A 27,692-nucleotide genomic window follows, 5' to 3' on the forward strand; every position below is an offset into this window, starting at 1 on the left:
TCAGGAGTGAGTAGTAATGACAGTGCAGTCTAATTAAGACATTAACATATAGAGGGAACATATAGATAACACTACTTTAATTCATTAAGATGAGGGAAAGTTTAAAATTTTAAAACTAACAAGTGTTCCATTCCAGGAATTGTGACCAAAAACTTGAAAATAAAATTTGAAAATTAAAAAAAAAAGTATTCAGAAGTGAGTAGTAATGACAGTGCAGTCTAATTAAGACATTAACATATAGAGGGAACATATAGATAACACTACTTTAATTCATTAAGATGAGGGAAAGTTTAAAATTTTAAAACTAACAAGTGTTCCATTCCAGGAATTGTGACCAAACAATAATTAGTTGAAGGAATTACTAAACAAGAAATTCACAAAACAGAAAGTAAAGGAGCTCAATATAAAAACTGAGTTCTCTGTAAAAAACCTTTTGTTGGAAAGAACAATTTTCTTGCTGATCAAGGGGAAAAGAGATATCATATAAAATTAGGGACAATAACTATGTAAGTGTAGAAGATATACTTTTAAATTATGAGGCTATAATATTAAGTTTACGTCAGACTTGAACATATGAGGAAATAAATGATTTTTGAGATAAATCTAATCACCAAAATTTCCTTGAGGAGAATAAAAAGCCCAAGTAGACCAAGTGCCTTATACCATCACTATAACCAATCAGACTGATTAATCAGATCTACCAACGTCCAAAGAGCAGGCCATGCCCATGGGAAATGAACTGTTTCTGAGCAGGGGTAACAGAGCTTCCTAACTCATTCCACAAGACTAGCCTAACTGACACATAAACAGAAATAATAATTTAATCTATTTTATATATACAAAATCATATATAAAATATCAACAACTGAATGCAGCAGTGTATTAAAAGGACAATATCTATGATCAAACAATTTATTCCATGAAAGAAATTTCAATATCAAAAAATATATTAATGTAATTTATTACATTAAGCAGTTTAAATGGTAAGAAAACTTATTATCAATAGATGCTTTAAAAAGAGCATCTACACCTTTAATCCCAGCACTTGGGAGGCAGAGGCCGGCATATCTCTGTGAGATCGAGGTCAGTCTGGTCTACATAGTGAGTTCTAGGACAGTTGGGACTATAGGGAGACCTTGGAGAGAGGGGAGAGACAGAGAGAGAGAGAGAGAGAGAGAGAGAGAGAGAGAGAGAGAGAGAGAATATCTACTAAAATTCAATGTCCATTCCTAATAAAACCTAGAAATCTAGGAATAAAATAAAATTTCCTCAGTATGATAAAGATCAGCTACAGGAAACTTAGAGGAGACATTTACAAATAGTTTAATATCATTCCTGAATATATCAAAGAAGACAACAGAACCCAGAATCCACTACCCAATAAGTAATTATCTGGGTCCCTATATTGAAATAAGGCAGGAAAGAGAAATGAGTTGTCAATATTAGAGAAAAACTCACCATTCTATTCACAGAGGGCAACAATTTACATATAGAAAAACCATTAGAATCAAAGGGAAAACAACAGCACCAATAGCATTCAAAAGGGCAGCCAGAAACAAAAATCAGTATACAAAAAACAATTTCCTATAACCACTCCAATGACTGACTATAAGTATAATTTTTAAATGCCAGCCTAGATATAAACCTAGTAAGAAGTATGTAATATTAATATAGAGAAAGTGATAAAAAACCTTTTTAAGTGATGTGAAAAAATAAAAGACCTGAAAAAATTAGAAACATACCATGTTCCTGGGTAGGAAGACTCAATATTGTAAGGATGTCAATTCTCCCCCAATTAATCTATAATTTTCATGCAATCCCAATCAAAATCCCAACAGGATTTTTCATGGAACTTGATAAGAAGATTCTCAAGTTCATCTGAAAGAGAAAATATGCAAGAATAGCCAGGAAATCTTTGAAAAAAGTACAAGAGAAAATGTGTCCTAGTATCAAAGAAGCAAACCGAAACAGAAAAACCCCAAACTCTTCTACATGATAAGAATGATGATACTGCTAAAACTTTGAAAGACACAGACTAATGGAACATCAAGGAAGAGCCAGTGTACATAGGGAACCCAGGGTGGGATACAGGGAGTGTACATAGGAGCCCAGGATGGGATACAGGGAGTATACATAGGAACCCAGGATGGGATACAGGGAGTGTACATAGGAACCCAGGATGGGATACAGGGAGTGTACATAGGAACCCAGGATGGGATACAGGGAGTGTGCACAGCTGACTCAACAGTAATATGTAGGGGAGTAAAGTTAGATCCTCCTTTATACTCACTCTTCATGGAAATATATTTCATATGGAGTAAGAAGGTAAAAAGTAAATGATAAATCCATGAAGGCTTTTAGATAAATTATTGTTCTAAAACTAAGCTTTCAGAGGAAATACAGGAGAATCAACTTATTATTCTGCATTTTTCTTAAGCTAGATCCCAAACTCCAGACTCATAAAGGAAGATAAACAAATTTGACATCATAAAAATTTCATCAGGTTTTTACTGAAATATTACACTTAGAAGAAAACACAAATCACCCATGTGAAGCTCAAGAACTTAATAAAAAATTAAAATTCTCTAAAATGAAATATATCAGAGACTCGCAGTTAAACACACAGAGACTTCCTACTCTGAAAATGATTGATAACACGTCTCTTTTAGTTCCTGAGAACATATTTCTCTGAATGTAGGTGGCACACCTAATGGCAATGTAACTAGGAGTGCAGTCCTGGGTGGGGGGGGATTTGTTTATAAGATATAATTTGGATAGTCCCACCACTTCCTTTAATTATTTGTATGTGCTAAAACTTACAAGAAACACACAAGTTTACAAAGAAAGTTGATAAAACTAACTCCATTTGTGTAACTAGGTAGTCAAATTTTTAGGATCTGTCTGTGGTGATTTTAAATTACGTCTAAAAGTTTAATGACTCATATCTATGTAAAAGGTACAGCCAAATTCCTATCTCTTTGGGGGTATACGTTAGTGATACATTTCTAATGGGCAGAATAGTGTTGAAGAGATGGTGCGTGACTTTCGAGACAAGGCCATAAAAGACACTGCTGCTTCCTGCTTGTTCGCTTTTGAATCACCTGCAGAACGAGGAGCTAAGTCCCAGGCTGTGTGGACACTGAGACCACCGCACATGGTGAGGAAGCAATGCCTCCTACCAACTGCTGGCAAGGAATGGAGGCCTCTGGCCAGCAGCCGTGTAAGTGGCTCATCTTAAGAGTGGATTCCTCAGTCAAGCATTCAGATCTCAGTCACAGCCTCATTTCACCTTGACCAGTGGCCCTGAGCTACTCTGTGCTAGATAATAAATGATTTCTTGTTTAAGGAGTTATATTTAGGGATAACCATCATGTGGAAATGCATAACTAAAGTGTAATCTACTTGGGAAAAAACTGCAAGTTTTAGTTTCAACAAGGACAGAGTAGCTCATATCAGACTCTTTTAAAGACAATAATTACACAGTCTGAAAAAAGTATACATGAATTTTCAAGGGTATTAGAAAGCAACCAGAAGAGGGCAGAGACAGATAGAGATTTAATTGTCAAAAGGAGGGACGTGTGCTTGCGTATGCTCAAGTTTACATGACTTACTTCCCTTTCCCCCCGGAAGACTGGAAGTCAGGTCAGGGCATGGATTTTAAGAAATTAAGAGGGGGAATTTCAGAAAGGAGATAGCTGTGGGGAAAGACATAAACTTCACTCAATCCCTGAATTACATGTGTTTGGGTAATATTCTTAAAAACAATCTGGGAGGAAAACAATAGCTAAACCCCTGAATGAGCTGAGCAGATATTCTAACTACTCTGCACTCCAGGATTTTAGGTTTCCACTGAAATATGGAAAGAGTCATGGTGTAAGAGTGACAACCTGGCCAAAGGAATCTTCCCTAAGACTAACTAAGGCAAGTCAGAAAGACACCATGAAATGATGGATAACTAAGTCACTCAAAATTCAGGTTTAAACGATCGCTATAACAAAATTTTACAACATTCAGAAAAAAAAATCAGTGGAATTCAGACTCTACAGGTAGAAAAACAATATTTACTATGCAATAAAGAATTACTAGACATGTACAAAGTAGCAGAAATATGTGACCCACTGCAAATCAATCATTAGGAAGATACAAATGACCTCTATACTGGAACTAGTACAAAGACTGCAGTAACTCTTACTAACATGTCAAGGAATCTAAGACAAAGATAAAGAGTGAAGGAGATATGGGGAGTCTCAGGAAGATTCGGAGATTGTTTGTTTGTTTGTTTGTTTGGTCGGTCTTTTTGAGACAGGGTCTCCCTGTAGCCCCAGCTGTCCTGGAACTCACTATGTGGACCAGGCTGGCCTTGAACTCACAGAGATCCACCTGACTCTGCTTCCTGAGCGCTGAGATTGTTTTTAAAAAGGGGCAAAATGAAACAGAAGACAGAAAGGTATAATGACTGAAAAAATAAATTGCACAGAATTAAGAACAGTTTGGAGACACTAAACGGAAGCATAGGTGCATCCAGAGATGGCATAACACTAATCACCTAATTAGAAACAATCAGAGGAAAAAGGGATTTTAAAAATATAAACAGTGCCCCAGGGATATGTGATGTGTATGAAGTAGTCGATTAGTTGTAACTGACACTTGGAGATAAGAAAAAATGGAATTTAAAAGGTACTTGAATAAACACTGGCCATTTTTTTTCTAAATGTGTGTGTGTGTGTGTGTGTGTGTGTGTGTGTGTGTGTGCGCGCGCGCGCCCATGTATGCAGGGGAACAATTCCCACTACACAAAGGGGCAGATGAGGATGACACCTGACTCTCAGAAACAATAGGTGGCATGAGATGCTGAGAGACTGACATCTTCAAAGCACTGAAAGAAAAGCATCAAGCTAGAATTCTGTTCAGTACAACTTCTTCCCAAAATGAAGATGCAGTAAACACACTTTCAGGACTGGAAAGATAGCTCAGTGGGGAAAGGCACTTGCTGCCAAGTCTAATGACATGAGTTCAATCCCTAGGACCCACATGGCAGAAGGAAAGAGCTGACTCTTGCAAGTTGTCCTCTGACCTCTACACTCATGGTGTGGCATGTGCACTCCCCTCATTCAATCAATCAATCAATCACTCACTCACTCACTCACTCAATTTAAAGACACTTCCAAATAAAATATGCGAGAATTTTTCACTAGTATACTTCAACTTCAAAAAAAAATAAAAGAAATTCTTTGCAAACAGTGACTCACTCCTGTAGTCCCAACACTTGAGAAGCTGAGCTGGGATAACCGCCGCGAGTTTGAAGTCAGCCTAGTCTACACACAGAGTTCCAGGCCAGTTTAGCCTGAGAGCCTTTCTCAAAAACAAGCAAACAAAATCTTCATGTTGAAGAAAAATAGAAATCTAAAGCAGAAAGAGCAAGATGTGTCGCATATAGAGAGGTATGCCTATCTCTATAAGTTAGCTTGAGGGTTTAAAGAAAGAATAATAACAACAATTGAGTAAGACTGTGCACACCTGTAGTCTCAGCACTCACGGGTCTGACTGCCATGAGTTCAAGGTCAGCCTGGGCTACACAGAAACTTGAGGGCAAGTCAGGGGCCCATATGTGTGTGTGTGTGTGTATGTGTGTGTGTGTGTGTGTGTGTGTGTGTGTGTGTGTGTGTGTGTGTGTATGTGTGTATAAATCAAACTGTGCCTCAAAAATAAGAAATAAAAGGTAATAGAATAATAGAAATGCATTATGGATTTAAATCATACGTAAAATATGAAAAACCACCAGTCCAAAGCATGAGAGTGTGAACTGAAATCTGTTTCAGATCCACACATCATACATGAAGTTGAATACGACTTATTCCAGATAAACTGAGGGAAGTGAGGGTATGCAGTATATTCTCTTGAGCAACAAATGAAAAACTGAAAAACAAAAACAGACACAAAGAACATAAAAAACAAACACAGTCCACGGTCAGCTCAGAGGTACTACAGAGAAATTCTCTGCCTTGTGTAAGAACTCTCAGAGAAGATGGCTGTTCAATGTCAGGGTGCTCCAGGTCCCCCCCCTCCAACGCACACACTCCTCAAGGATGAGCTTCAGAAGAAGGGAGGGACAGAAAGGTGGCCTCATAGCTTTGGAGACACTGGTTGTCACAAGTTCCTTGTCTCAAGGACAGCCTCAAGCTCACATCTGTCTTCCTGCACTCAACACCATCCCTTGTCCCCTGAGGGAGCAAGGTGCCTCCCAACTCCATGCCGCAGACTCCATTGTCCCCTGGAACTCCTCCTGTTTGCAGTCACCCCACCCCCCAGGTCAAGCTCCATCCACATCTCTTCCTTCTGCCTCTTGAGCTCCCCATTTGCCTGTCTCATTCCAGTGCTTTGTCCCTTACTGTCTTCCAGGTCAGTACCATTCACCCCAAAGGCATGCTGAGCTCCTGGATGCTCCAAATTATACCTGACATCTTCTCCCCAACCTCAGTGGCTGCCCAGAGCTATACATGCTGTACATGCTTAAAGATGTTCAATGTATTAATTCCAAAATATTCCTGGGTCAGGTGTGGTGGTACATGCCTTTAATATAAGGTCACAGGAGGCAGAGGCAGGCAGATTTCTGTGACTGTGAGGGATATCCTGGTCTATATAGCAAACTCGAGACCACCCATGGCCTATATAATGAGACCCTGTCTATAAATAAATAAATAAATAAATAAATAAATAAATAAATGCATTCTTGTACCTAGCCCTGCACACAGAGGTTCTCTCTGTCTCTCTCTCTGTTTCTCTCTCATCTGGGAAGTTCTTTGTGGGCATTACTTCCACTGACTTCTCCCTACAATCTTTCCCTACCACATGACTCCCAAGAGTCCTCTAGGCCAGCATTCTCAAACTACTATTTCTAGACAAACCCCTCAGGAAATGTGCAGATCTGGCTGATGGGCCTGAAAAGGGGCAAGGAGACTGTGTTCTAACAGATCTCAAATAATGCTGTTGCTGTCAGGACTTTGAGGAGCAAGGCTCAAACAACTCTGACAGAAAAGTCCACATGTTCACTCAAAGCGTGAGCAATTCTGTAAGAGTTGCTGCAGGAGAGAGAGGGGAACTCAGCAGCTCCCTGAAGATTTAGCTCTGAGGCAAAGCTTGCACATATGGTATCTGAATTTATTGCCATAACAAACCTGGGAGACAGCCATGATACTAGCATATCTGGGCTCAGAGGTAATCTACATTGTCCAAGAACACACAGGCAGTGGATTGGTATGAATGGGCTTGTACCTGATACCTAGTGACAAATCTCAGGCACTTGAAGGGGCTCAGGAAAAGGCAGCCAAGGGCTAGAGAGATGGCTCAGTGGTTAAGAGCACTGGCTGTTCTTGCAGAGGGACTCAAGTTCAGTTCCCAGCACCCATAGGGAGGCTAACAACTGTCCGTAATTCCAGTTGCAGGGGATTTGATGCCCTCTTCTGACCTTTGTAGGCATTGCACAACACAGGTGCACTTACACACATGTAGGCAATACACTCATGCACATAAAATTAAAATAATAAATAAAATAAAAAAGAAAAGGCAGGCAGTCTTAATTTAGTAAAGGCTTGAGACCCACTTATCAAAACTCAAGAAATTTCTCAGGGGCCTGGTGACACAGGAAACCCCTGACACAGGCTCCGCACCTTGAATCCTTGTAGATGAAGCTGAGGGGGTTATACACGCCTCCCTAAGTAGGGCTAGCAGCAGCCATCTGAGTCAGCAGGTACTCTTCAACAGAGCCAGTCCTCAAGGCTGCCCTGGCACCCTCTCTTCTGTGCCCCCCTGCTCAGGGTTGTACATGTATGGAGCACTTCAGAATTTTTGGCAACTGAGCTGTCATACTGCTGGGCTCCAATGGGGCCAAGGAAGACATAAAACCCTTTGCTCCAAAGTCTCATGCTCGCAAGGACAGCTTGATTTAGCAGTGAGAAGCTAAATGAGAAAGCCAGAGGCAGTGTGTGTGTGTGTGTTTTTTTGGGGGGGGTGGGGGTTAGACCCTGGACACACCAACTCCCCCAGAAATAAGATGGAGGCAGGGGGAATGACTGGTGAGCAGTGTTTCACCAACAGAAACAGGAAATGGCTGCATAGCAACTGGAGATTGAGCCAACAGAGAGGCAAGTATGTCTGGGAAGTTACAGAGAACCATGACAACCTGGGGCCAGGAGAGCCCCCAAGGCAGCCAGTTAAAAGAGTCCAGTTGATGGCAAGGTGAGTCAGCCACTAGGGTGGCAGGGCCATAGGGGAGCTAAAGGGTTGGCTCCCTTCTCATGGGGCCCTTGATAGTTAGCAATTCTGATCTCCAGACCCCAACAACTGGGCCAACCCTGGCCCAGGGTTCTGCCATTGTCTGGGACAAAGAGCATGAGGTTGCTGAACCCCACAAAAAGGAGCTGTCTGGCCCCCAGTCACTCCACTCCCAGCGTATGCTCCCTCCAGCCTTACCTCCTATTTTTGCATTGTATGCTATGCCCACGATGCAGTATGAGTTGTTGGCTGAAGCGGCCACTTCTCCTGCACAACGAGTGCCGTGTCTGAAGCAAACAAAGACAAAAATCAAAACAAAATTAGGCCCCAGAAACTTCAATGAATCCTTTGCACTGCTCAGTTTTCCTGTAGTCAGTGTCTGCTGTCCTTACACCGGGGATGCCAGTGAAACTCAATTTCTTCTTCTTTTTTTTTTTTAAATACTTTTATTTTTCATATTTTATGTGTATGTGTGTATTGCCTGCATGTAGGTAAGTGCACCCATGTCGTGCAATGCCCACAGAGGACAGAAGAGGCCATTGGATCCCCTGGAACTGGAGTTCTGGACAGTTGCTACCTGTCATATGGGTGGTGGGATTTGAACCTGGGTCTTCTGCAAGAAGCACCGGTGTTCTTAACCACTAAGCCACCTCTCCAGCCCCGAAACTCAATTTCTTTAGGCTCACTAGGACAGGCAGCTGTCCAGGTTTTGCTTAGCCCTCCCTGCCACTTGTTGATGCAAATGCTGGCTCCCAGGGTATCTCTTCCAGGATGCTCCCCAGGGTGAATCAGGGCATCTGCTCCCAGTGCCCATGGCCCTAGCCTCTCAGCACCTATTATTGCTTCCTGCCACTGCTGTTCTCAGACCTGCCTCAGCTCTGTGTCTCCTCTGACTAAAGACATGTCACTTAGCACATACAGGTCAATGCTTGCCTGACCAACAGGAAGAAAGGAAGAACAAACTGCGCTTATGTCTTGTCCCCTGTGTCGTAACAGCACCATATTAGCCTGGACAGGCTGCTGACATTACCTCAGCCATATAACAGGAGCTGAGAAAGAACACTTTTAGCTGACCACTCAAGCAGCTAGGGAATGAAAAGGAAATTACAAATTGCTCTCCTTAGGAATGATCCCATCTTCTCATGTGCCACGTTGGGTCAGTTCCTCCAGAGGAGGCCAGAACGTGGGCCAGTCTACATAGCACATCTGTAAGGAGCATCTACAGGAGATTAGAATTATTGATTCAAATGTGTAGCAGCCTTTAAAAATGGTCTCGGGTCTGCATGCTAGCCCTTCGGAAGGGAGTCATCTGTTATTCTTTGGAAAATCTCACAGCCTCCTAGCCAATGTCAGGCTCAGGTCATACAGCTAGATGATTCACATTGTGATTTGATCCTGACCTTCAAGGGTCACTGAGTGGACTATGGATCATGCCTTCCTGCCCCCTGATGTGTGACCAGGAAGCAGGCCCTTTGCCCCAGGCCTCCAAACTGCTGAGTGGAAGGGCACCTTGGGACATGAGGCAGAGAAAGCAGTCCTGTAGCTCTGGGAGCTCAGTGGTCTGGCAAGCACATAGCACCCATGAGTGGCCTTGCACAGCCCTGAGTGTGATCAAATCCCCTGCATGCTAAAATACCTTGATGGAGTTTAGATGATGATTGTCTCCTGAAAGCTCATGTGTTCAAAGCTTGGTTCCAGGATGAGACTGCTGGGAGATGCTATGAACTTTTGGCAGGTGGAGCCTTGTTGGAATGGCCTTAGGTCATTGGAGATATGTCCCTAAGGGGGACTGTTGGACTCCAGCCACTTCCTCTTTCTCTTTTGGCTTTCTGGATGATGTGATGAGCTGTTCTGCTCTACTGTGTGCTCTCGCCATGGTGTGCTGCCTCACTACAGGCCCAAAGCAAAGGGCGAACTGATCATGGACTGAAACCGCCAAAATTATAAGCCAAAATAAACCTCTGTCTCTGTCTCTCTGTGTGTGTCTCTCTCTCTTTCTCTCTCTCTTTCTCTCTCCTTTCCTTCTCCCTTCTTTCAGATATGGGGTCCTGTTATGCTATCTATGCTGGCATCAAGAGATCTTGACTTCCTCCTGGGTAGCTAAGACCAAAGGAGCATGCCACTGCATCTGGCTTCATCTTTTCTAAGTTGATTGTCTCAGGAATTTCATTATAGTGATGGAAAGCTAACTAACATAAACATGTTGGGAAGATATACACAGTGCCTTGTCAACAATGGGGAAGGAATAAGGAGATTTTGTTGCTGTACCCAAAATATTTTTGGAAGAATAGTAAAAGCTCAGGGTATCAGGCATACTAACTGAGAAAGAGAAAGGATACGTAGGTACCACAAAAGAATTCCCAGGAGCAAGCCCAGGGCTGCCATTTACCCTGCATAGGTCACCTGACCTCTCCAAAGTCACCTTAGAGGTGGTGCCTTAGACAGTGCAAACCAATAGAATGTGTAAATTGCAGGAGAGTCATAAGCTTCCTTAAAGGAAGCTATAAAGACATGAATTTTCAATGTGGCCAAATGGCCCAAATTCGCTGCTTGGCCTTTGACCAAGCCTGATCAACTGGTCACTTCCTTGACTGACAGAGACTGTTTACAGGCTAACTTAACTCTTGCAGTGCCATAAGATAACTTGCCTACTCATCCTGAGAAAATTACCTCAGGAAGAAAACCCTCAATTACCCCAAGGACACTGACACTTGACACCATTCAGCAGAGTTCCTATATAAGTCCAGATTGCTCTGCCTTTCTTTTGCTGATGCCTAGTTTCCAAGGGCAGCACCAGCCCTTTGCTATGTTCTCCTGAATAAAGGAACATATTCCTTGCCTGTTGCAGGTCTGGCTCTGATTCTTATTTCTTAACTTTAAATTCCTTCCTTTTTTCTGCTCTCCTAAATCTAACACAAACAATCTCCACAGTGGGTGTTCTTCATCTGTCACCTCACTTACCATCTCAACAAGCTTTGGGCTGGGGACATCATCTCCATGAAACACCTCTAAGACATGAAGACAATCTCAGAGAGGTTCTTCAATGTGCACAAATGTCACATAGTGGGCAGTAGAGCTGGGATTTGAACCCTTATTTTCCCAGCATCACTTATGACCTTTTGCCTTGCTCATAAGGTCAAGGATGGAGTCACAAAGGTTCAGGCCATATGACTTATGTGTTCATGGAGACCAGACTGATGTCTTAACACACAGAGGCCCCAAGACAAAGGTGACTCTTTAAAACAGTCCCAAGAGATTGGAAGCAGGAACAATGCCTCTCTAGTACCCATTTCTAGTTGACCAGCAGAGGTGAGACCCCCTGACACACACACACAAAGAAAGAGGCTGCCTGTGCCTGAAAGGCTGTACCAGGTGACTTCCAGATCCTAGCACCCAGAGCCCATCACCTCTGCAGGGCCCCTCCAGTGGAAACCAGCACTGATGCTGAGGGAGAGGAAGAGAAGCCAGGGAGGCAGCGAAGGGACGTACTTATTTTCATTACTGGCGTCATATCGTGGAGACGGGTCATAGTCGTTTCCGTTGACATCATAGCTTGCATAGGAATCCTAGGAGTTAGATCTTCATGAGCGAAAATAGGAGACACAGTACACAACAGTCCTACTTTAAACTACCTCTATGCCACACTTGGGAAATGAAGAGAATCTCACATGGACTTTCTGCAACTCTGTCGTCTTAGATGCTTTTCACTATGGTAAAATATACATGACATAAAATCTATCATCTTAGCCATTTTGAAGTGTACAGTTGGTGGCATTAAAGGCACTCACATTTTTGTGCAATTACCACCACTACCCATCTTCAGGGCTTTTTTATTTTGCAAAACTGAAACTTTGTACCAACTAAATAGTAACTCTGAACTAATTCGCCAAGCCCCAGAGCCACCATCCTACTTCCTATCTCTATCAGGGCAACTATGGAGTTCCTCACAGAATGGGAATCACCACATATTTGTCCTCTGTGACAGCTAACTTCTCTCAGCATGAAGTCTTCAGAGTCATCTGGCTGTCATATGTATCAGAATTCCCTTCATTTCACATTTCAATATGCATAGAGTTCTGTACATATTTATAATAAGAGTATGCATAATTTTTTATCCTCCTTTGAAAAAAATGTCATAAAAGTTTTCTATCCTTAAAACAGTCTTTGTCATTTAACATTTCTTTGGGAGGGGGAAGCATTGGAATTTTTATCGTACTTATGATTTATAATCTACTTTAGGTCAAACGTAGCTATCTTATGCTAAAAGTGAAACTAAATTTGTAAATTATGATTTTAATATAAAAATCACTTTATTATAATGAACTCACAATAAAAAAATCACAAAGCTAGATTAACATGGACATTCTCTTTAAAATATTTTATTTTTTTTTATGTGTATGAGTGTATTGCTTGCATATATGTAAGCGCACCTGTGTTGTGCAATGCCTATGGATGTTAGAAGTGGGCACTGGATCCCCTGGAAGTGGAGTTAGGACAGTTGTTAGCTGCCATGTGGGTGCTGGGAATTGAAGGCAACCAGTGCTGAGCCATCTCTCCAGCCTTACATGGTCATTCTTGATCATTTTTGACATCCATGTACCTTAGCACATTTAATGAATTGATCATATTTACTATGTTCCAGGCTCTTCTTTATACTTATATGTCCTTACAATAACTGTAAGAAACAGTCTTCTGATTAACCCTGCTTAATAGATGGAAATATTGAAGCACAGAGAAATGAAGCAGCTTGGCTAGGTTCTTGGGCAAGTTAGGAGCCAGGACAGGAAACCAAGCTCTGAGTCCAGAACTCATGTTTAAACCCTGCAATGACTCACAGGCCAATATGCATATGATGACCACCTCTACACATGCTTCTTGTTCTCTAAGCCACATTTCTAGAAGCATGTGTGATATCTCAAACATGTGGACAGGTCCCTCAGCAAACTCCATCTCCATCAGAATGTTAGTGTCCCCAGTACCCCCGGAAAGGCAATTTTGTGTATTTAATGATTGGTGTGGTTGAATATTGTTGCACGTCACTTCTGAGGCTTGACTTACATAGTTTGGGGCCAGGTCTGGGTGATTTCTCTCTATGCCATCGTCGAGGATGGTGACCACCACATTTTTTCCCGTGTAGCCCCGCTTCCATGCTGCCTGGACATTCATTTCTGACCGGCAGCGACTGGTCTTGTCGGCACAATGCTGTAAGCACAGAAGACATGCCAAGGTAGACACTCTGAAACTGAACAGGCATAGCATGCCCACCCAGACACTCCCCATACCAAATGGGCACAGGATGCCACCTGGATGGGAGCAGCTATGCTGGCAAGCAAGGAGGAAGAAACAGTAGCTTCCACCACAGCCAAGACCCTCTTTCTTTACCCTATTAGAGTCTGTGTAGAGGCTCCTGGCTTTTTCTGCCCCAATAATGTGGCTACCATTGTCCTGGTCACTAACTCTTGCCAGAGGCATTGTCCAAGGACAGGTCTTCATCATTCAGCCTACCCTACAGCCTGAATCAAATCACACAGAGCTCTTCCTGGACTGTCCCACAATTTTGGAACAAAGCAGCACAAGCATTCTTCCCTTGAAGCAGGGCACTTATACGCATGATGAAGCAGGTTTGTCTGGAGCTGTCCTGGTAATTCAGTGGGGAAGATGAACCCACTTCAGAGGCACAGTGTGCTAACATCTCTGGAAAGACAGAGACCCTTACCCGACTCACCATGTACCACATGCTAGACCAAATGGGATCGTTGAAATAAAGGGCCTGAGAGTCGCTTCGCACTTGTCTCTTCACCCTGCGTTTCACTTCTTGTTGTTGGAGCCATTTCACCTACCAGGAAGAAATGTCATTAGTATTTACTTTAAAAGCAAGATGGCTCGCTGGGTAAAAGCACTTGCTGTAAAAGCTTAACAACTGAGTTTGATTTCAGCAATCCATGTTTTTTTTGTTTGTTTGTTTGTTTTTTCAATAAAAAAAAAAAGCTGGGGGTAGTAGCTTTCACTTGTAATGTCAGTGTTCCTGCAGGAAGATGGGGAGGCAGAGTCAGTCAGGACAGACAGACAGACAGATGCATGCGTATGCATGTGCACCAATAACGAACAAATAAATACAAAATTAATTTTTTAAGAGTGGCACTCTGACTTTAGACTCCTATAGGAACTATTGGCTTCCTTTTGCAAGACTGTCTGGGTCGCGGTGGATGCTCTGGACAGCACACCCCAAGGGGACATTTTTACTTTAGTGGCCACAATTTGAAAACTGACAGCTTATTGTGTATGGAGGGGAAAGCACCACACTGACAGATTTTGAAGTTATTCTACTAAAAACAACAGACTTTGTGAAATTGCCAAAAAATTGACAAGCAAGCCTTGTTCCAAAGAAGGAAATACATGAATAAGAAAAGTCTGAATGACGAGGGAATAAACTGTTTAGTCAAACTAGTACCAGAACTTGCCTTATAGTGAGGGCATGAATAAATAAATGATCACAATTCATGTATTGGAAGTTTTGGCAGCCATGATATCAAAATATGCACAGAGAAAGATCTAGAAAGGAAAACAGGAAAATACTAGCAGCAGCAATTCCTGGGTGGTGACATCATTGCTAACTCACAATTTTTAAAATACTCTGAGGATTTTGTAAATCTCTTCCAAGAGGTAGGACTTGCCTTCATAATCAAGCCAAAAAGTTTGAGAGGCAAGATAAATGACAGACAAGAACAGGGATCCAGGAGCCAGGCTTCCTGAAACTCGGCCCCACATCTAGCAGTACAGGGCTCAGGATAGGCAGTTAGCCTCTGGGACCTCAATTTGTCTATAGAATGGGTTCATCATCCTGCATTCTAAGGATCACTATGCCCACAGTGCATAGAAAGCACCCATACCAGTGCCCAGCACAAAGCACTATAATTGTTAGGTATGAATGTTCTTTTCAAATTGCAGGAACCTATGTGAGACTCAATAGCAGTATAAGAGTGTCTTCTTTGGTTTTGCTAGGCTAGCCCACTCTGATTCAACAATGCTTGAAGCTGGAGTTCAGTCCAGTGCTGAGGCCCAAGCCTCTACTGTCAAGAAGGTTGGGCCCCAGTCTGGGGCTCCCACCAAGAGTAACGTCATTTTGAACAGGATAGGCTGCCTGGAGGAGTTGGCATGGACTTGCTAGAGAAGATGGAAGGTTGAGGGGCTCAAGGTCTCTTGGAGGCTGCTGGCCAGAGACTGGGACTCCAGGCTTGTCCTGGGAAGCTAGAATAGCTATCACAGAGAAGGCAGGAAGTGAGGTACCCAAGGGTCAAAGGTAAGATTTCCCTCCCTTCACTGAGCCTCCATTTCTGCAGTATCTGAGGGAGGAGAACACGGCACTCACAGGAAGGGTGGGCATGGACCTTAAAGCCTCCTTGGTACTCAGGACAAAATGTTTAGGAAGAAGTACCTCTGCCTGTCTCACCACCATGAATTGTCTATGAAACATCTATAGACTAGGCTTGTTAGAAATCCTGCAAAAAAGCTGGATGTGGAGGCACACACCTGTAATCCCAGTACTTGGGAGGCAAGAAAGTCAATGCAAATTTGAGGCCAGCCTGTGCTACACAGTGAATTACAGGTTAGCCAGAGCTACCTGGCAAGATGGTGTCTCAAAATAGCAATGACAAAAAAGAATTCCTGCAAAGAGCTAAAAATCAATTTTAGGTAAGCACTTTAAAGCTTCAGTACCAAGTCCTGGGTAATTTATAATCACCACTGGTAGAGACTCCCACAGAACATAAAGCTATGAAAGGAGATGTTTTGCTCATAACACCCACTGATGGCTTTTGTCAATTTCCCCACATACATCACTGACTGAACAAGAAAGTTCTACCTGATACAAAACATGTAAGGCAGTATTTCAAAATCCGTTAAACACCCTGTTACAAAACACAGTAGAGTGTTGATTCCTCAGGCTCTGTGTTCCCAGGGATGACTCCATCTGTCCTACCAGGCTGGGCCCCACCTACCCTCAGATAGCCAGAGCCCCCAGCTGCTGTGCCACCAGGACACATTTCCTGAGCCTGAGTAGGTGGGGAAATGTGCTTCCAGAAGCCAGTACAGAGATGCCCAGTGGGATGAGTTGGGCATCCCAGCCCCTGGTCATTGCTGGGCTCTGGGGAATAGCCTCCATATTAGCACGCAGTTCTGAGGGTGGCTGTGACAGTACCGGGTTCACAGCCTGGTTTGTTGCCAGTGTCACTGCATAAGCCTGCCCTCACTCTCCAGTTGGTCTGCTCATTATAAGCTGCTGCCTATGCCCAAGACAGCATAAGGGTGATGGATTATGTGTCCAATGTAGGGGCTTCTGGAGCCCCACTCTGTTGTGGGACCCAGGAGGACAGCACAGTCACAGGAGCTGAATGACCAGCAGGCATTTGATCCTTCCAACAGACTCTGGTCACTGCCTTGTTTCTCATCTATCCCTGGAAAAGTGCAACAGGGTCCCCTGATCTCACTTAATGGCCATCAAAAAGAATAAGCTGTGATCCATCCTGATTTCTCTGCATGGTGGGCACTCTGAGGCCATTTACTCAGCAGCTCACTCATCAGAGATATACCTGAGCATTCCTTGTGTCTGGTGCCAGGTTCTAGGAAAATGAACATGAACACACCTGATTCCTAATCAAGGCCAACACACCAGCTCCCCCACCCCAGCTTGGATGTGGGACTCTGTTCAGGTGAGCTAAGGTTGGAAACTAGGAACAACTTGGCCATTCTGAGAAGGCCAGAAGTATGCCAATGACCCAAAGCCAAGCTACTGAAGCTTCATCTCTCCCATTAGACAGAATCAGTATCCATCCATGGTAAAGGGTTCCTTCGCATAGGCATGTTGACTCTCCTAAAGGACCACATCACTGAAGGTCTCTAATGTGTCACTCATGGAACTGATGTTTCTGTAAACGTTGCAAGCAAACGGTGAGAATTAAGGATGCGGGTGAGACTTGACTTTTGGATTATTTTACCCCATGCACATGATTATTTGTGTTAGGAAAAACATCATTAGACTGTGGAATTTAAGAATCCCTCATTTCCTAAGAGGACCAGTACAGACAGGAAGTCCTCATGCTCCGTTGGCAGCAGGCTTGGCTGCCACTTCCCATGGACACGTCAATTATTGTCTTTGCACATGATTCCTTAGTGTCTGTGTGGGGTGGCCAGACTTACTCCCTGTGAGAAATGCATGCAAGAGACAGTAAGTAGTACACTTGATTCCTCTCTCGCATTCCTATGTAAGTAACTTGGAAAGTAAGTCTTAAACCAAGTAAGCCCATGAATGAGTCACCATCTCTGACTGGATGGATTGGGGGCTGTTGTGGTTTGCAAGTGTGATAAGGGTTTGGTGGCCAGCCTGTGGTGCCATTGGGAGATGGTATAACCTTCAAGAGGGTGGGGCCTTGGCTGGAGATGTAACTACATGTTAAGTTCTTGCCTAGCATGTGTAAGGCCCTGGGTTCAATTCCTAGTACCAGAGGGTGGGGTAAGCAAGTTGAAGGAGGTTAGGTCATTGGTGTGTGCCCTTGAGGGGATGCTGGGACCCTGGACCTTCCTCTTTGTCTTTGCTTCCCCGTAGCAATGGGGTAAACTTACTTTCTCTGTTACTTGCTCCCAGTACGATGTGGTGTGCTGCCAAGGCCCAAACCAATGGGGCCAGGTAACAATGAACAAAGCCACTGAAACTGTGAGCCAAAATAACCTTTCTTAATTTTTAAGTTAGCATATAAAGTAACAGTAATGGGTTGCATTATGACATATTCAAGCACGTACCTATACTCTGCTCTGATTTGTCCACCTCTCCCGCTGCCCTCTTCCATATCCCTCCTCTTCTCTTGATGTTTCTCTTTCTCCCTCCAAACAGTGCCTCTCTTTCCTCTCTTTAAGCTGATTTATCTCAGATATTTGTCACACTGATGAAAAGATGACTGAAAAAACAGTGATCTGATTCTCCTCTGCTGCCCCACAGCTACTGACAGTGTCTGTGTCCTTGCATTTTACTGTGCTAGGCATTGCATGACATTAAGATGGAACTCACGAAATGTTTCCAGAATGAAAAGTGAGGTTGTATTTCAGATTTTATATATAAATGCACTTCATGTTGTAAATAAGCTACAACCATGAACAGACTTTTAAAAACATACTTCTGAGTTGAAAATATGATTTAGGAGCTGGTGAGATGACTCAGCCATTAAGAACACTGGCTGCTCTTGCAGAGGACCTGGGTTCAGTTCCGAACACCCACAAAGCAGCTAACAAGCATCCATAACTCCAGTTCCAGGGGATTTGACAACCTCTTTTGGCCTCTGTGGGAATCAGGTATGATGGTTCCTGAACATGCATGCAGGCAAAACATTCATGCACATAAAAATAAATAAATCTTTAAAATAAGAGAAAATATAATTTAGATAGATAGATTTTTTTTTTTTTTTTTTAGACAGGATACTATGTAGCCTCTGCTAGCCTTGAACACACTTTGTAGCTCATGCTAGCCTTCAACTCTGTCCCAGCCTCTGAGTGCTGGATTAGGCAGGAATTGCCACTCCCAGCTTGGATACTGACTACTGGATGATGTTTGTTGAGGGTTTTTTCTTTTGTTTTGTTTTTTATATGTGTGGAAAATCTACAATAAGTGATTTGAGATAAGAGCAAGGTTTGTTTATCACCACTTCTAGCCCAAATATAAATCGTATCGATTCGCAAACCTATATAAAGCTTCTTGATTTATTTGAAGTCATTTTGAAGCTGGAACTTTATTCTGTCCTTTTTTCTTTGATCCATTTTCTGTTTATGTTTCCTGCTAAACATGCAGCAAAATTATCTTAGAAAGTTCTTTGCTCTGGGAAAGAACTCTAGGCATAAAGGCTTCATTAATTTCTTAAGATTACATGAAAAGGCACATTTTTATCTTTGAATTTGGTGGGCGCTCAGGGCTGAGTACATGGTACACGAGTACTCTACCACGGAGCCATGCCCCAGTCCTACACTTTCTTTTGTAGCATAAACCCAACTTTATTCTTAGAAGCCAAGTTAAATCCAGCATGTCGTAATTGCAATAAAAAGCTTGCGGTGTCAAGGATCACGGATGCTGTCTAGTTGGTCATATTGCCCCAGTGGCTTACCTGGATGCACACTCTTCCTGTGGGCCAGAGACACACTAACCCTGGGAGTGACAAGCAACAAAGGCATAGTTTTGAAACATCCTTCCGTGGATTAATGTCATCAAGGAGAGGATGAAACTCTGCTTGTGCACCACACAAAGCCACCACGTGCCATCAGGCTCTTGCCTGTGCAGATGGGCCCTGTTATAGCCTCAGAACCCCCCAACAAGCTCCCCACGGGTTGCTGGAGACTCCTATGAGGGACCCAAGGTCTGTGGTACAGGTTCAGTTCTATCCAGGGGCTCCTACACAACACAACAGGGAAGGGCACACATTACAATCAAGTTGTGAAACTTCCTTCAAGCACTCACTGGTGGGCCTGTTGATTCTTGACTACATTCTGCGCTCCATGCACAGTTGTACCCAGAGCAGAGGAGACAACTCCTGCCAGCTCTCTCTTCCCTTTTTCTTTTGGCTTCATAAAAGTGAAGCACATTTTATTCTGTAAAGGTAAAATGACAAGGGAACCCCTGTACAGTATGGCAGCCCCAACTGCATGACATGCCAACTGCAGAGGAAGTCAGAGGCCACGCTCACAGTGTCCTGGGACCACCAAATCCTAAAGCCTCCCTGCCAAAGGGAACAGCCAAAGAAAATAAGTAGTAGAAGGCTGGGCACCCGATCTGGACCACAGTCTCCAAACCACGGGCCAGCCCATTTCTGAGTCTACACTCAACAGTGTGACTACATCTAAATCCCATCAATGCTGACTGCTCTGAACACCTTGCTGCACCAATATCCAACCTGCTGAAGGGCAAAAAGAGAAGGTTACAATGGAGAATATAAGGAGAGAAAGCTAGGGCTCTTACTGATAGTCAGTGGTTACCACATGTGTGACCTGAGTTAAGCTGGGGACTTCTTGTCCTGGGCTCACGTCTCTAAAGGAATGGAAGGGCAGGGGCTGAAGTCCTGAAAACTTCTAGGAACTGTGTGGAAATGATACGGGCATGGGCACATGATTTTGTTCTCCACAACCTCTGTCAGTTTTTCAAACAGCCCTCGATCCTACTGTGATTAAGAACTAACCTGAAGAGACCTCTGGCTGCCCCTTTCCACCCTCATACAGCCCCCAAGACCTTGCTACAGGCATATCCATCACTAGTTCGTAAAACAAAAGGCATACATTTTAAAATAAGATGGAAATTTTTAAAAATTAAGAAATATGCTTGGCTGTGTCTCTATTCTGCCCCTTGCTTTCCTGCTGTTATCCCCATTTCTGAGTGGATCCAAGGCTCACTTTCTGTTTGGAGTTTGATGACTCTCTTTTTGTATTTGGGGCTTTGGTGTTCCTTGAGGTATTACTCCCATCCACATGTCCCTACCTGGTCCCCCCAGTGTTATCAGATCTAATACATAATCTACTGAGAGGACAGATGTGCCCTTCCTAACCTATCCTATTCCTTGACTCTTTCTCCTCTGCCCTTCTTGCTTAGTCTCTGATGAAAAATTGTTGACTGTCGCTTTGGAAGTTTAAATCTGAGAACCATACACCATGTCAGTTCAAGGAAACAAAATTCATTGGTTAAAATGAAATAATAACAACAAAAAGAAGCATGGGGCTAAGCTAGACTCCTAGAGGTGGAAGCTTTCTTTTTGCATGTATGACACATGGATGTGACTGCTGTCACCTCCCTGGAGGGCAGGGGAACTGTCACCATCAATAAGCAGCTTCATCAGAGCTGGTCTCAGTGGGATTCCCAAGCCCACCTGGGATGTTGCACTCTATCTCTTTTGGGCTGGCATGGAGAGGGGAGGACAGGATGCTACGGCAACTGTACAGCCAGGACCAGGTAAGTCAGGGCAGTAGAAGATGGGGAAAAGTTAATGAACCCAGAAAATAAAAGATAGTCTAACTCAGCCTAGAATCCTACCACCCTCCTCCTCTCGAGTCACCAAGGTAACAAAGAAGCCCACCTCCTCATCTGCAGTCACAGCTGAAACACTGCAGAGCCTAGTTTTTGAGTTCTGCTCAGAGCCTTGGCCTACCCATCACAAAAGATAACAGGATTTGTTCTGCTAATTTGGGCAGTATGGCAGTGTGAACTTGGGGAATTAAAGCTGCTCATTCACTTGTAACTTAGTTCTTTGCTGAAAGGAATCAGAAGGTACCATGCTTCCCTGTTACAGTGAACAGAACAGGCAGTCATAACCCAGCTCGGCCTATTGTTATGGGTGAATTGTGTCTCTCCCCAAGTTCTTATGTTGAGGTCCTAAACCCTGGGAGTTCAGAATGAGACCGTGGGGCTCAAGCCCATGGCCTCACACAAGCGAGGCAAGTGCTCTGCCACTGAGCCACACCCCAACCTCTGGAGACACAGTCTTTAAAAGAGATAATTGAGTTAAAATGAGATCATTAGAACAAGCCCTCACCCATTATTACTGATGTCCTCATGTGAGAAGATTAAGACACAGATGTGCTCAGGGAGACCATGTAAGGACACAATGAGAATGCAGCCATCTGCAAAAGACCTCAGAAAAAACCAACACGGCTGAAGCCTTCATGTCTGTCTCCTGGCCCCCATGACTGTGAAACACAAGTGTCTGTTATTTAAGCCAGTCTACAGCCCTTTGTCATAGCAATCTAATGCACCTAGGAAGTCAGACACTGGTCCACACACCCAGTGTCAGCCATTGTGGGCATTTCTAGCATTTTAGCTTCAGCACCATGGAATAAGGCTTTGCTAATTTAGGCTCCGTTTTGTTATAATTTAACTAGGGTGTTTATATCTAGAACATTTACACAGAAAGAAACTGATAAGCAAACGAGGATAGATGTAAGTTGCATACATGAGCCTGATCTGTGAAAACAGAGACATTTCAATAAACATTTATTAGGCACCCATCTACTGTTTACTGGGCAGCTGCTAGACCTGTAAGGAAATAAAAACAAATTAGATGCAGCCTTCGCTCTCAAGAGCTTCATAATGGATTGGCAAGAGAGGGGCTTTTGTGTTTCTATGTCCTTGCTCCTCTCCCCCAGAGTGTGTATGGAGAAGGTTGGTTTGCCTTCCTGTTGCCTCTCCATTGGTTCCACTGGTTCCAGAATAGTGGATGTGTTTCCCAGCCTGCCATTCCAGGCCTCCTGGAAACCATCTGCAATCTGCAGCTCCCCTGCTAGCTCTGTCTCTGTCACTGACCAGATTCCAAGCAAACTACTAGTCATCATCATTCCCACCAAATGCTGTGGTGTGCGCCCAACTCCAGGCTAAATCTAGAACATAAACATACAACTCGTAAGAAGGGCAGGCTGTGTCTGAAGACTTTGATTTGAACACATGGCTGGCTTCCTGGTAGCAGGAATATTTAATCCCAGAAGGGAGGGTGAAAAGCTGGGGGGAAGTAGGGAGCATTCTGTGTAAAGACTGAGTGAGGGGGAAGAGTGAAGTCATTCAATGACTTTAAGAGTCAGTGTGATTGGGTTCGGGGACCACAGAAGTCCAAAGAAAAGGGAGCCCAAGGAGATAGAAATAGGGCATACTTGGGACAGTGGCACTAGGGTATTTTGTAGGATCCCTTGGGAGTGCAGAAACATTGGTTTCAGACAAGGATGCTTACAGGAGGCTAGCAGGGAGGGCAATGCAATGACCTGGGTGAGAGAAAGCAGGACCTGGGGATAGGGTTATACAGGAGTGGGGGAATAGTACCAACCAATGAGAAAAGGGAGTGAGGTAAGGGGGGCGGGGAATGCAGTCTCATGCCAGGGAAAGCAAAAGTATACTTCTCTTTGAGGTTGTGAGCTACATTTCGGGCCCCTAAACAACAGAAGTGTCAAGCAAGCAGGTAAAATTATAAAACACTCTCTTTTAAGGGGCATTTTAAAATTCAAATCTTTTGCCAATTCCCGGAAGCCATGCATGCCTGTGGAATCAGTTATGTTGTGCTGAAAATATGAAGAGACAGTTCAACACTGTCATCCGTACTGCGGGAAGGGGAATGATGATCTATGAGACCGCTAGCCAGTTGGGGTGGCCAGAGCATCTCTCTGCCCATGTGGGCAGGTTCATTCTGGGCAGGAATGACCTGCCCATTATACAGTTCACTGACCCCTGAGACAAGTTTGGTCACTCACTGTCTGTATGCTGTTATTTGCCAGGAACTTTTTGTTTGTTTGCACTTCGAATGGCTCTAGCACACAAAACTGTCAGATAAAATTCCATCTGTGGTTAATGGAAAGATCTGCTTAAATGTTGCATCACTACTGGAAACTTGAGCTCTGATTAAACTCTGGGGGCAAAGTTTCATTCTACAAAACAGAATAGCTACTGCAGTTCTTGAAATCACTTTGCCATTCTGAGCATTAAGGCACTAAAATGACAAGAGGTATCAATGCAAAGTCCCCATCACCCGGAAGCAGCCAATAACATCACCGTCCTTCCATTTCCATCATCCAACTGGCTGAGAACCAAAGGAAAGGAAGGGCTGAACCAGAGTCATCTTGTTAAAATGTAAGGTCTGGAAGACACAGGCAGCAGCGTCTAACTATAAGCCAGCTTGGAAGAGAATCAGAACGAGTAATTTTTAAAAAATTTGTGAGCCCTTTCAGCTATTGGCTGAGGCTTCTGTAACATCCACCCTTCTCCAGACTTTTGGCAAAAGAACAAGTTAAAAACAAATGCTTTCAGTTTGCTTAAATGACAGCCCTTGGATAAACCCAGTGACCGATACTGCACACTGGGAACATGTGGGCTGTTCTCCCTGCGATGGGGCTGATCAGCAAAGAACTGGAGCAAAATGGCCCTTTCAAAGATGGTTTAAAAAAAAAATCAAGTAAAGGTCAATTAAGAACGTAAGGAACATGATCGCACGTGCCAGTGCAGGATTGGTGCAAGAAGATGCTTAGCAAGCATGAGAACAAGTGTGTATCATGTGTGACTAAAGCAAGCATCCCTATTGCGCTGCCTCCCCTCTCCCCTTGTGTCTTGTTTAAACAAATGTTCACTCCCTCAGATTTTATGTGATGTTGGGGTGGACTGTAAATTCTAGCATTATCAAAGCACTTTGATACAACAGAGACTGGAGGTAATTAAAATACCATCTGTATTTGATTGGATTTTATCCTAAGCCCTGTAACATTGGTTTCCACTTTGGTCACTTCTAGCACACTGGCAACTTTGCATTCCAATGTCTCTGAATAATATTAAATCATCTTTTCCTTCTGTTAATAATATTAATTACAGAATGCTCCATATGTGAAGGTATCACAAAAAAGGCTCTACTAATGTAAGAGAATGATTCAGAGAAAAGATAATACTAAATAATTATGTAAAACAGCTAATTTCATCAAATAATTGGAAAGGAATAGGCAAAGTAAATACTCATCAGTTAGACAGACAACTAATTGATTTGGCTTGCCTTAAAACTAGACTTATGTAAACAGAGGTACTTCAGTTGTGGTTCAGAATTCGTAATTGGTCTATATATTTTCCCCAGGGCTAAAGCTTTCATTAGAACTGTGGGAGACAATTAGCCAATCACAGGAAGGTTCTAGGCTGGGCTAGGGTGGTCAGTCTCTTCACCTTTTTCCTCCTTTTTTATTGCCAGGGTGCTTTGATGGCAGCCTTGTCAGGAGCTAAAAATCTGGGTAAAAGGGATTTTTATTTGGGGGAAAAAATAAACTCCTGGAAATTTGGCTTAACCTTCCTTGGGCAACCTTCAAGGACACAACTTCTGGGCTCAGTGGCTCATACTTGTAATGCCAGCACTTGAGAGGCTGAAACAGGAGGATTGCCACAAACTTGGGTTACATAGTGCATTCCAGGCCAGCCTGTGCTACGTCTCTGTCTCAAACAAAAGGTGATACAACTGATCACTGGGACTACTTTGCCCTCAGACTCAAACTGAACACAATCTTTTAGACTCATCCAAAATGAACCAATAGAGCAGCTCAGTAGCTGTAGATAGGCAGGACAGGGGCATCCAGGCACTGGAAACCCACAGAATGTGCCCCTGCCACCTTGCCTCCATGGCCCAAGCCTCCTGTCTCAGCTTTCCTGTGGTCTCCCCAGTGTGGGACCTACCGTGCAGTTCTACATTTCACACTAATACAGCTAATATTTTTGGAAGAAAATAAAGAATGACTAGGACTAGAGAAGTAACTCAGTACCTAAGAGTACTTGCTGTTCTTGCAGAGACCCTGGGTTCAGTTCCCAGAACCCACATATTGACTCACAACCACCTGTAACTCCAGTTCCAGGGGATCCATTGCCCTCTTCTGGCCTCCCTTGACACCAGGCATGTGCATAAAACATATACATACATGCAGGCAAGCACCCATACAAATAAAAGTCTTTGGTCTTTTTTTTTTTTTTTTTTTTTTTTTTGAGACAGGGTCTCCTTGTAGCCCCAGCTGGCCTGGAACTCACCATGTAGACCAGGCTGGCCTTGAACTCACAGAGATCCACCTACCTCTGCCTCCTGAGTGCTGAGGACTAAAGGCATGTACCACCGTGCCTGGCTAAATTTTTTTTTAAAAAAGAATGATCGGGGGGCTGGAGAGATGGCTCAGCAGTTAAGAGCACTGACTGCTCTTGCAGAGAACCCGGGTTCAATTCCAAGCACCCATATGATGGCTACGAACTGTCCTTTACTCCAGTTCCAGGGGAATCCAAAGCCCTCTTCTGACCTCCGTGGCATTGCATGACACGGGTGCACTCACATACATGCAGGCAATACACTCATACACATAAAATAAAAATAATAAATTTTAAAAATATATTTAAAAAGAATGATCAGATTGAGTACCTTTGAAAAGTTTAAAACTGCCACAGCTAGAGGCTCAGGCTGTAATCCCAACTACTCAACAGGCTGAATCAGAAGGATCACAAATTAGTGAGATCTTATCTCAAAGCAAAAAATGTGAAAAAAAAGGTCTGGACAAAACGTAGCTCAGCAAACACGAGATCTTCGGTTCAATTCCCAGCACCCAAGCCCAAAACAAAACAGCACCAACGTTTAAAACTCTTTAAGTCTCCTATTTTAACTCTGTATTTGTGTGAACTTCAAGAAGCAGTTTAATTCTTGGAAGTCCCCATGGAAAGGGGACAGAGTCCTTGCAAAAATCATCCACAAAAGGGCTTCTTACATGCAAACATTTGCCTCAAACTTTAACTCCCTATGTGGTAGCAATTTAAAGACTCTAAAAACTTCAGATGAAGAAAGAGCATACAAGACACATTGCCTTAATCATAGCCCGACGTAATGAGGTAAGATGGTGTGTGTTAAAATCCTGAGGCACACAAGAATCTGCTAGTAAACATTAAACTCCTTTCCTTGCTGAAGGAATAATGGAATTAGCAGAATATCTTTTATCTATCTCTATGCCTCTATTTACCATCCATCCATTCATGTGCTTATCTTTCCATCCAGTTACACACCTATTCGTCCATCCTCACATACATCCATCTATTCATCAGTCCATCCATCCATCCATTCATCTGTCCATCCACTCACCTACTTACTCATTCATCCATATACCCATCTATCCATGTAGCCATCTACTTATCTACCCTTCCTTCCATTAGTCTATCCATCCATGTATCAATCTATTCTCTCACCCATCAACCTATAAAATGAATTCACAAATCCTTCTAGGACATTTCTGCTTTTCACAGCCTAGTTACCTGGATGAACTCATAGGGACTATTTTCTGTACGTTTCAAATCAAAATGCTCACATAGTGATTCCTTCTGAGAAGAGTAACTGGTCACTGTACCCAGAGGTAAACTGCCTCACCACAATCCCTCAGGGCTGTCAATACAATGAAGTTATGATCGTCAGTGGGGTGGCTGTGGCAACATCAGGAATCTATTCTTACAGAAAATTTTGTTATAAATGTTCTCTGAGAGTCAGTGAAATAATTTTGTGCACCAGATAGGGAGTCCAGACAAGCAATTATCACATGGCTTTGAAAATGATTTCCATGCTACAACTGTGGCCTACCAATGGCCACATTTCTCTGTGGTTGTTATGGTTTCTCACATGAACTTTATTCTTCCACACAGCCCTCACTTCCCGATGATAGATCATATATTTTTCTATTTCTTGCTTCATTTTTGGTCAGCCCTGGCACCAGATCTGCTACCCTTGCTGTAAGCAGAGTAAGCCACATGTCAGGTATTCCAAAAATGAAAGAGTGAATTTATCAAGAGCTCACCTGCCCATCATACATGTCTAATCTTACCAAGTATCTCCTGACTTATATTTGTTAAATATTAATTTCAAATATATGCAGAAAGAAGT

At 43.2% G+C, this 27,692-nt stretch overlaps 1 protein-coding gene across 1 annotated transcript in view; it reads right to left on the bottom strand.

Moving 5' to 3' along the window:
- Nucleotides 1-27,692, bottom strand: part of Pcsk6 (proprotein convertase subtilisin/kexin type 6) — a 197,901-nt gene that overhangs the window by 117,494 nt on the left and 52,715 nt on the right. Inside the window, exons 3-6 of the mRNA XM_029554306.1 lie at nucleotides 13,988-14,107; nucleotides 13,330-13,473; nucleotides 11,761-11,837; nucleotides 8,470-8,558 (exon numbers count right to left, since the gene is read on the bottom strand). Coding sequence (XP_029410166.1) covers nucleotides 8,470-8,558; nucleotides 11,761-11,837; nucleotides 13,330-13,473; nucleotides 13,988-14,107 — 430 coding nt within the window. The remainder of the gene's footprint in view (nucleotides 1-8,469; nucleotides 8,559-11,760; nucleotides 11,838-13,329; nucleotides 13,474-13,987; nucleotides 14,108-27,692) is intronic.

Source organism: Nannospalax galili, unplaced genomic scaffold (genome assembly GCF_000622305.1).
Source record: "Nannospalax galili isolate Female #2095 unplaced genomic scaffold, S.galili_v1.0 scaffold124, whole genome shotgun sequence".
Lineage (NCBI taxonomy): Eukaryota > Metazoa > Chordata > Mammalia > Rodentia > Spalacidae > Nannospalax > Nannospalax galili.